The sequence below is a fragment of the Anthonomus grandis genome, chromosome 10 (assembly GCF_022605725.1).
Source record: "Anthonomus grandis grandis chromosome 10, icAntGran1.3, whole genome shotgun sequence".
Taxonomy (NCBI): domain Eukaryota; kingdom Metazoa; phylum Arthropoda; class Insecta; order Coleoptera; family Curculionidae; genus Anthonomus; species Anthonomus grandis.
Window position 1 is genome coordinate 1,036,176 of NC_065555.1, and position 11,133 is coordinate 1,047,308.

Here is an 11,133-nt window from a genome sequence, read left to right on the forward strand (position 1 = left end):
ACTTATTTTGACTCTTAAAATATTACTCCGAATTTTGTAACACCCTGTATACTGGAACATAAATACCTGGAAGTAAAAAATTGACCCCGAAATCCTGAATTTGTCACCAGTATTTGAGTTTTTTTTTGTGTAATATTTTCCCTTTAATTCCAGCTATTTGAAGTCGTTCTTTCATTCACAGGATTTTTCCATGACTTTTGAACCGTTTTTCCATTTTACTCAAAACCAATTCACTGGAATTTAAATAAAATCAAAATTAATTGGAATAAAATTAAAAATTGGAATCAAATTTAAAGTTAGGTCAAATTCCTCAAAGGTAAAAAATTACCTCAAATGTCTGGAATTAATGGAAATCACTTCAAAATGCCTAAAAAGATATAAAAAAGTAATTCAGTTACCTCTAAAATCGCTGGACACCATTAAAAAATCATGTCAAATGGCTGGAAGATATAAAGAAATACCGTAGATAACCGAGAGTTATTAAGGCTCCAAACCTAACGAAGTTTTAAAAAACTACATTAAATCCATTTAGAATATATAAAAAAATGTTTCGAAAAAATGTGGAGGATATATAAGTTAAAAAATCCAAGACCCAGAATTCCTGAATTTACTCCACTTTTATTAACTTTCTAGGCAGTACACTTTTAAATGAATTATTTACGTATTTTTCTTTTCCATTTTATATCAATTTTATTTCAGGAATTCAAAATCATTCTTACACTTCCAGTCTTTAAATAATTTTTCATGTTTTTCCGGATTTTTCATTTTATTCCAGATCTAATTTCCCTAAATAAAGTGAGTTTTGAATCAATGAAATATGAATTTAAATAAAATGAAAAATGGTCTAAAAAGAATAAAAAATTATGGTAAAATGCATCAAATGCCTGGAAAATATAGAAAACTGTTGTCAAATGCATGGGATTCAAAATACTCTTATATTTGGAAAACATTAAAAAATTGTCTAAATCCTCGAAAGTCAAAAATTGGTCACGAATTCCTCGATTTATTCCATTGTTTTAACATTCTAGGCGATTCTTTTAATTTTTTCTGAATTTAAGGTTTCATATTCACGGTTTTAAATTTTCTTAAGTTATTTTCCATTTAATTCCAGGAATTTCGAGTCATTCTTTCACTCCCAGAGTCTATAAACCATTTTCCATATTTTCCCGGATTTTTCAAGTAGATGAAATTTCCCAAAGTCAAATGAGGTCATCAATCCTTGAAATTTGAATCGGAGTAAACTGAAAATTAGTTCTAAAAGATTGAATTGAATAGTTATATATATTATAATTAACATGTCTTATAAACTTTCTTCATAGTCCAATCTTTATCTTTATTTCTGACTAATAAAACCACATGGAAAAATGAAGGTCATTGAAATTTAAGGGAGGGTAAATATTTCAGGTACATAATTAATATAAGTTAAACATGGTTAAATTTAAAAAATGTTTAAAGCAATTTGACTGTTTCAATTATATTTAAGCAACAGACAAGAAAAAGTTCAGGTATTAACACCATATTTGTACAAACAATATTGCAATAGAACATGAACAACAAATCAAATATCTAGATGTTATACTCGAGGCTAATTTTCACGTAATAAATTAGTAAATTGTAAAGGTTTATATGTTACCAGATTGTATTACTGAACGTGGTCCACTCGTCCTAGTGTCATTTCATGTCTTTTTATAATTGTATGTTTACTGTTTTTACGTTTCATTATTTTTTATTTAACATCACACGGATGGTACTGATCCATTGGTGATATTTCGCCAATGAAGTGGAGCGCAACGTTTAGAAATTTAAGTGTGTTATGTATATTGAAATAATTTTTATGTTCTTTTTATGTGTGTAGTACGTTTTGCTTTATATTATTAATAATTTTAAAATCGTACCTTCGCCGCTAGTGAGTTCCGGCGGTAGAATGAAATCGGCTCCGCCCACTTGGCCCTGGGGCTGCTGAAGGATGTACTGTTGGTTGTCCTCCAGTACCACGATGTCCACCAGACCTAAAAATCGGATTATTGAGTCAATAAGTAAAACTAAGACTATGTAATGTATGTAATTCTAAGCAAATCCATATTTTTATGAACAAATTTTGTATATAAAAAGGGTGTTTAGGGGGGTTACTTTTGCAACAATTTAGTATGAAATTCATGGAAATCCATGAAGTATTTTTTTTAATGATTTTCTACAGTTTGTCTAATTTTTTATATCTCCCAGGCATTTCACATATTTTTTTTAGGTTTTTGGAGACATCTGAGCTACTTTCTTGTCCACCAGACATTTTTAAAGAATTTTTTATATTTTCCAGGAACTTGACACAATTTTCCAGGCTTGTCGAGGTTGTAATTAATTAAATTCCAGGAATTTGAGGCCATTCCTTAACTTCGACATAATTTTTAATTGTTTTCAATTCGTTTATACTATTTTTCAATTTATTCCAGGCACTTGGGGCCGTTTTCTTAACTTCCGGCGATAATCCACAATTTGTCATATTTTCCAATTTTATGTTTGGAATTTGATTGACTTTTCATACTCTTCTGGCATTTGATGTATTTTTTGTTTTCAGGGAGTTGACATAATGGTTGCAAGGTAGCTGCAAGGTATCTGTTGGGCAAGTGTATCTATAGTTTCGATTTACAATTTTAAATGTGTATTATGATTAATATTAAGGGTTTGTTTATTAATTTATTTATTTTCATAATGTATCATACTTGAGATATATGTGGTAAGGTAATGCACCCAATATTATGTCCAACATCATCTTTTTGTTCTTACTATTTTTATTAGCAGTATGTACTGTGTAGATGTTATCAAATTTTAATTTTGTTCATTTTGTGACGTTGCTATTGTCTATTTAAATTAGATCTTGAAAGCAATAAAGAAATTATTATTATTATTATTATAATTTTATTATTTTTGACGGCATTCAAGTAATTTTTTTTATCCAGTCAATCTCCAGGCATTTTGAAGTGATTTCAATTCATTCCAGGAATTTGACAACATTGAGTCATTGCAGTCTTTTTGAACTAATTTTTATTTTATTCCGGAAAATTGGTCTTGGAATAAAATAGAAAATTACTACGAAAATCCGGGAAAACATGGAAAATGGTTAAAAGATTCAGAAGGGTGCGAAATGAGTTTAAATTTTTGGAATAAAATGAGAAAAGTTATTCAGGATTATTTAAAAACGTGAGTAAATGCTTGAGAGTTCTTTTTTAAATCCGGGAAAATATGATGGCAGATTGTTTAAAGACCCTGTGAGTGAAAGAATGATCTGAAAGTCTTGGAATAATTTGCAAATTTACTTAAGAGTAATAAAATTAAATCCCTGGAAATTACAAAAAAAATTAAATAAATGAATGGGATAAACTCAGGAATTCGTGGTCAATTTCTTAACTTACAGAAATTTACTCATTTTTTTTAAAGTTTTCCAGGTTCAGGATAATTTTTAATGACTCCCGGGCATTTCACATAATTTTTCTGTCTTGCACACATTTGCAGGAGTTTCTATATTTTTTAGGATTGTGATTTCAATTAAATTTAAATTTAATTCAATTTTATATTTCATGGATTTGAAGGATTGAAACCTGATTTTATTCCGGGAAATTTGATCTGAAATAATATAGAATATTAGTTCAAAAATCCCCGAAATCATGGAAGACAGTTTAAGAAGACTCTAAGAGTGAAAAAATGACTTGAATCCCTGAAAATTTCAAAACAAAATTAAGTGAAATACCTGGTATAAATTCAGACCTTTAAAGGTAACTTTCGGACCTCTTAAGGTAAATTTTGATTTTATTCCCAGAATTTCAGTACATTTTTTAGCATCCACGAATTTTCATACTTTCCAGGGTTTTTTATCCTTTCTGGGCATTTGATCTAATTTTTTTAAGTTTTTTTTTGGCATTTCCTTTAAGTCCACGAATTGGACACAATGTTCCGTGCTTTTAATATTTTTGAAGTAAATTTTAATTTAATTCCAGTAATTTAAACATTTTTTATGTTTTTCAGGCATTTGATATAATCGAAAAATTCATCCTAAAAAAACCATTTTCCTTATCTTTTAAGCAAAACGGTAAATTTGGCACCGTTACCCATAATATTATGATTATTCGTGCAACTACTTCTATAGGAACTTTTTATACATTTTCCAGGAATTTGACACAATTTTCCAGGCTTGTTGAGGTTGTAATTAATTAAATTCCAGGAATTTAAGGCCATTCCTTAACTTTTATGCATAATTTTTAATTGTTTTCAATTCGTTTATACCAATTTTCAATTCATTCCAGGCACTTGGGGCCGTTTTCTTAACGTCTTCCGGCGATAAACCAAAATTTGTCATATTTTCCAGGCATTTTCCAATTTTATTGACTTTTTAAATCCGGGAAAATATGATGACAGATTGTTTAAAGACCCTGTGAGTGAAAGAATGATCTGAAAGTGCTGGAATAATTTGGAAATTTACTCGAGGGTAATAGAATTAATCCCTGGAAATTACAAAGAAAAGTTAAGTGAATGAATAGCATAAATTCAGGAATTCATGGTCAATGTTTTAAGTTAATGTATGTAGGATGTATTTTTTTTTATAATTAAAATAACATAATCAGTTAGTGTAAGCTTTTCTTTACCTTTATATTCTAAAAGTATTTTTTCTTTCAAAATGATGATGTGATATATAATTTGCGCTCGTTAAAACAATATATAAGGTTCTCAGAAAATTGATACTGCCGAACCGAATCTGTGGAAACTGCTGACTCAACAACCCGTTTGATTTCTGTTAACGGTACGACGGCGATTAAAGGGGAATAATAAAAAAGCTGACTCAGTCCTTAATACGTATTAAAAAATGAGGACACGAAAAACAGGCAGTCAGTCGAAGTCTTTGAAGAGTAAAAGTCGATCTAATCTGCCGGTTTAAGACGTAAAGTCACGGGATCACCAAAAAAGGCGGTTTTGGTGCCGTGCAAGAGCTTTATAATTATACCGGGAGAAGGCGGCTCCCGGTTTTATAATTTTGAGTATTTTAAAGACGAATTAAGACGGATTTTTAAAATAAATCGAAGACGTAAATATAATAAGACGCTGTCGTGTAGTGTGAAGGTAATTAAGCGGGTTTTATGTAAAACAAGTTTGTTATTCATGTTATTAACTCTACTTGATTCACTTATTTATTAAACTCTTTCTTTTGTTGTTCTGCCATCCAGACTTTTATTTCCTAAAAGAACCCAATAATATCTCTAGCGATGAAGAAAAAACCTACATGTATTCCAGGTTCAGGATAATTTTTAATGACTCCCGGACATTTGACATAATTTTTCTGTCTTGCACGCATTTTAAGGAGTTTCTATATTTCCTAAGATTATGATTTCAATTGATTCCAGGAATTTGGCACAATTTTTCAGTCTTTTTCGACTAAATTTCATTTAATTCAATTTTATATTTCATGGATTTGAAGCAATGAAACCTGATTTTATTCCGGGTAATTTGATCTGCAATATTATAGAATATTACTTCAAAAATCCCCGAAATCATGGAAGACAGTTTAAGAAGACTCTAAGAGTGAAAAAATGACTTGAATACCTGAAAATTTCAAAACAAAATAAAGTGAAATATCTGGTATAAATTTAGACCTTTAAAGGTAAATTTTGATTTTATTCCCAGAATTTCAGTACATTTTTTAGCATCCACGACTTTTCATACTTTCCAGGGTTTAGCATTTTCTTTTAGTCCACGAATTTTACACAATGTTCCGTGCTTTTAGGATTTTTGTTGTAAATTTTAATTTAATTCCAGTAATTTAAACATCTTTTCTGTTTTCCAGGCATTTGATATAATCGAAAAAATTCATCCTAAAAAAAGACATTTTCCGTATCTTTTAAGCAAAACGGTAAATTTGGCACCCGTCACCCAGAACATTATAGGTTTGTTCTCACTGAAAATTCTTACAAGTTTGAAACTGTTTCCAAACCATTCTTGATGCGCATGCGTAAAATATTACAACTTCTGATCGATTTGAAACCGTCTGTGCGAACATCAAATACGGGTTGAGTGGAGAAGAAAAATAACCTCACTTTTTTATGCCAGTGGAAAATGGGAAAAATAAATCAAAAATAAACAAAAAAAAATATACTACAACCTTAAAATAGCTGTATATTATTAATAAAGTTTAAGATTGTGTGATTTCCTACTTCAAGACTTACTCTAAAATGGTCGAGGAATTCTATTATATTAAATTGGGACACAGTTTCATCAAAATAGTTTTGGGCTTTATCCGTTCTTCAATTAAATCTTCTTTAAAAGTCTGTGTCGGAATCAACATAACTTGGAATCAACAAAATTCTAATCAGATTCTTCCGACGATTCAAAATCACATATTTCCTTAATGTTTATTTTTAGACTAATCCAACAATTTGAAATACAATTTTCAAAACGAATATCAAAGACTATACAAAATGACAAAATACAAACAACAATTTACAGGTTATGTTCCGAAGATCGGCGCTGACTGGCTACACGAATTCTCTGACACTTTGCTTAAAATAAATTCGAAAACAAGTCTGACTATCAGATGACGATCAGAAATTTGTGTAAGAACATCAAACTTTTGATTTGAAACCGATCAGAAGTTCCTGTGCGAACGCATTTTACTCTATTGCGCATGTTTATTTGTCGAAAACTTGTTTCTTGCAACTACTTCTATAGAAACTTTTTATGAATTTTTTGTAATTCCGTTATTTATTGGAATTTTCCTAAAACCTTCGCACAAACCTATCGTATATTCAGACTTTTATTTTTGCAACGTTTCACTTTTTTTAGAATCATGATCAATCTGCAGTCTGCTCATCATTATAAAAAATAATAATTAACCTGAAATGACAACATGACACAATACTATTCCTCTTTGCCTTACACATTATTATCGAGGACCTTTCTCTAATAAATGAGCACCGAATTACCCAAATTCGTCGCTATACTTCCGCCTATATTCCCACCGATGTTGGCCAGGGTGGTAGTAGGAGTAACGGAAACGTTCTCTTGTCGCGACTGCTCGGGTTGCACCATTTGCACCGCCGGTCGTTCCATTTTTACCGCGTTTTCTCGCTCCTTGGCCACTTTTACGTTCGAAATGATCTTCACCTAAAAAAGGAGCACATTAAACACTCTATATCTCACTATTGCCTATACATACCCTATCTCTAAACGACTCTTTTTCAACTTTCACGCCGCTATGTGTCTCGTTGATGACCTCCGCGTGTTGTTGTTCTTTAACCTGCAACTGCACGTTGTTCTGTGGCGCTTTTTCCGATTCAAACTGGGGTTCGTCGTCGCCCTCTTCGTTTTCGACGTCCATCACCTCGTTCAGGCTGGTGATGCCGTCGCGACGCGCCTCTTTTAAATGTTGCGCCCTGATGTGCGTGAACAGGGTGACGGGCGATTGGAGTTTCTTTTGACAGTAGGCGCAGTCGAGGATCGATTCTAAAGAAAGAAGAAAATTTCACTGATTAATTAAAGTGTATTAGTATTTATTTACCACACAATGCATTCCAACAGGAAATTTCGAACTTATGCTCGGCAAACTAAGAAGTAATTATACAAAGCAGATAAACTTAAACTAAAAACTATATGCTTTAGGTAGCTTAAGTTAAAAATTTAATAGTCTATAGACATTGAAATGATTCAAAACAATCGTCAAGTCCCAAGCTCACAACTCTGAGTATATTACAAGCAAACGAATATTAAATATAAAGTGAGATTTGATGAGGTTTTTAATGTAGCCCTAGCTATATAATTATTGCTGATAAAACATGTGTATTAAACCACGTGCAAGTTCGATATAAAGACGCATTTTTTGCTAAGCTAGTAGGTTTATTTTCTGAATTAGATTCAAGGTGTTTTCTAGGGTGGATAGAGGAAAGTCTTTTAAAACATGACGTGCATCAATTTAACAGATGCATAATTTAAATTTTAAAAAAACTGTCTGCTTAGAATACCTCAGATATAAAAAACTTAAATCCATACTTTAGAAGTAATTTTCAATTTTTGTGCCAATTTTATTTAAAGTGACTTTTTAAATAAAAAAACATTAATTTTTTTTTCTCAATCGGTTCTTTGAGCTTTGAAGTTTTATTCCTGGATTAAATTTTATATAAATGTAGATAGATTTGCGTATGTGCAGCGCAGGTTTTATAAATATGGAATATACCTTCCAAGTAATAATAACTTATTTTCATTTTATGAATGTCAAAGATTTAACCTTCGAGAAAGTGATTTTGGAATAAAATGGAAAATTGCATAAAAATCTCGGAGAATCTTTACTTTCAGGAATTTAGAAAACATAAATTTTGATTTTATTCCAGGAATTTGAGGGCGTCCTTTAACTTTTTCAAATTTTATTCCCAAAATTTTATTTTTTAACTTCCATGAGTTTGTACTTTCTACGCTTTTTTTTATGTCTTTCCGGTAAATTTTTTTCTAATAATTATAATTTTCTGTCTGTGCGATTTCCTTTTATTCTGACATAATTTGCCACGTTTTCAGACTTTTTTGACTTATTTTCCTTTTATTTTCATATTTCATGGATTTTAAAAATCTTTAAAAATCCGGGAAAATAAAGAAAATCCTGGGAGTAAATTCAAATTACTCGAGAAACTGGCAAATTATTTAAGAAAATTAAAAAACATAAGCAATTGTTTTAAACCCCTGGAATTTACAAAAAAAAATAAATCCAGGATTTCGGGGTAATTTTTTTACTTCCGAGGATTTAGATAATTGTTTATGTTTTCCGGACCTTACCGGACGTAAATTTTGATTTTATTCCAGGAAATTGGGGCCATTTTTCTGGTGATTGCCCACAATTGTTATTAGAAGAGGCTATTGAGAAAACATCTTTTAAATAGGGATCTTAGCTATCCCTATTCGTATGAGTATTTCTATTTTCTTTTTTTTTGTGTTGTCCTAGGTTAGGTTTTATTTATACCAATAAATGTTGTGTACGTTTTCTTTTATTGCGCTGATCACCACTCTATTATACCTAATGTAGCCCTGTATATAATGAACTTTTATTGGTTTATTATTATTATTGTAGTTTATTTTCTTTGTAGACTTTAGTACTGCTTTATATTATAATTATAATTGAAGAGTGGTCGAGCTAAATGATCTAAGTGCCAAAATCTACATTTTCGTTTTTTTTCTCTCAATATATTCTATGTGCCACCGCCAATATCCTACTATGAGATCTCAAGTGCCAATTTCAACCTAGGGCTTGCAAACGAAGTCCAACGATGGGGCCACCTCTACGTCCGGTATCATATTCTTTGCTAATTGATCTAAGTGCCGGTATGCAGGTCGATATTCTTGGTTGGTTTGTCGTTAGATTCGATTGTTATTGTCTGTGTATTTATATGTTAAAGTAATTACAATTAACTCCATTGCGTTTGGCGATAATACAAATACGGAATCAAGAAGAAAAAAACAGAGTGAAGCTAGATTAATGGAAAATCTTATGTTACACAAAAATCAAAGCTGCAAAAACCTGGAAAAGCCGTTCCCAAAAATGCGGTTAGTATGAGATTTTTAACGATATTTCGCTTGAAATTTTAGACCGCTCGCGGCGCGGCCCGATAGTCAAATCTTTGTAGCCGATAGTTACATTACCCTGAGATATTTTTAATTTCAGATCACCTGTAAATGTAAATTTAGCTGTAGAGATGTGATTCATATAAAAGTTAAGCTCTTCGATCTATACCATGGCCTTGAACTCAATGAGCAAGGCAGCTATCTCATAGGATTATTGCAAGTTTTACCAGTCCAACGTCGCCGCCATGGTACCTACGATGATTCAGCAGAAAGCAGACGACAATAGCTTTTGCTATTCCAGATGGGCAAGGTAACGTAAAAAGGGTATGGAAAAAAACGTTTTTGGAAATATTTGCTATCAGTCCGCAAAAGATTACCACGTTTGTTAGGCGTAAAAAGGAGAGGCATACAACCTTCAAGGATAAACGAGGAGGTTGTAAAAAATTCAAGTACACTCTTCACGATAGATAGATGGTAAAAGACCACATCAACAGCTTTCCGAGGGACGAGAGCCACTACAGCCGTTCAAAAAGTGAAAAAGAGTATCTCAGTCCGGACCTTAATGTCTATAAGCTATTTAACGCTTTTAAAATAAAACATCCTGGTTGCACTATAACATACAAATTCTATAGAAGAGTTTTTATAAAGGATTTTCCTTTAGAAGACCTAGAAGAGTTGATAGGTGCAAGACTTGTGATTTACTTTTTTTAAGAAGCAAGGACATAGATTTTAATGTATCAAGAAAAGCTAAAAACGAGCTGGAGTTGCATCATAGAAAAACAGATAAAGCTCTAAAGGTCATACAAGAAAACAGTGCGAGTAGTACTCTTCCAGGTAGCGATACCTGTACCATTACCATGGATCTACAGAAAGTTTTTTCCCTACCAAAATTAATGCATAGTAGTATGTATTAAAGCCGCCAGTTGTCATGCTACAATTTTGGAATACATGTGCAAGATACGTCAGATGGGATAATGTGCATCTGGCATAAAGGACTGTAGGGCCGAGGTGGCAACCAAATGGCATCATGTCTTCTACAAGCCTTGAACACAGGTCAGCTTTCAACTTATAAGCGAAAACTATGTAATGGATTGACAATTGCGCAGGGCAATTAAAAAACCGAATGTTCATTTTCTTATACAATTTATTAGTAGCCACTGGACATTTTGACACCATCGACCATAAATTTTTAGTTTCCGGCCATAGTTTTTCGTCTTCAGATAGAGATTTTGCCCTTAAACAAGCAAAACGTTCTAAGCTTCAGACAGTAAACGATGTCAAAACGGCAATTGCGGCTGCTAGACCTTCTAGGCCATACAGACTCTTAGATATGGGTAAATGTACTTTTTTTGATTTTGATAAACTATCATCAAAACTTATAAATACAACTAAACTAGGCATTACACAAGCGTCGTGGTTACGTGTGACGAAAGAAGAGCCCGGCATAGTATTGTACAAGAAAAATTTCAGTGACCTAATAGGATGGGAGAAGTGCCGTGTATTAAAACAGGGTGTGACTGTGCAAAATTTAAAGTCGGTTGAGCTCTTAGC

General features: G+C 31.9%; 1 protein-coding gene and 1 long non-coding RNA gene across 6 annotated transcripts in view; one reads left to right on the forward strand and one right to left on the reverse strand.

The window, feature by feature from the left end:
* Positions 1-11,133, reverse strand: part of LOC126741643 (centrosome-associated zinc finger protein CP190) — a 29,242-nt gene that overhangs the window by 6,871 nt on the left and 11,238 nt on the right. For all 5 annotated transcript variants that reach the window (XM_050448174.1, XM_050448172.1, XM_050448171.1 and 2 more), the window contains exons 11-13: positions 7,196-7,482; positions 6,963-7,143; positions 1,896-2,009 (exon numbers count right to left, since the gene is read on the reverse strand). In XM_050448174.1, coding sequence (XP_050304131.1) covers positions 1,896-2,009; positions 6,963-7,143; positions 7,196-7,482 — 582 coding nt within the window. The remainder of the gene's footprint in view (positions 1-1,895; positions 2,010-6,962; positions 7,144-7,195; positions 7,483-11,133) is intronic.
* Positions 1,914-2,902, forward strand: LOC126741646 (uncharacterized). The gene is made up of 2 exons (XR_007662248.1): positions 1,914-2,057; positions 2,573-2,902. It is a non-coding gene; the product is annotated as an uncharacterized LOC126741646 (long non-coding RNA).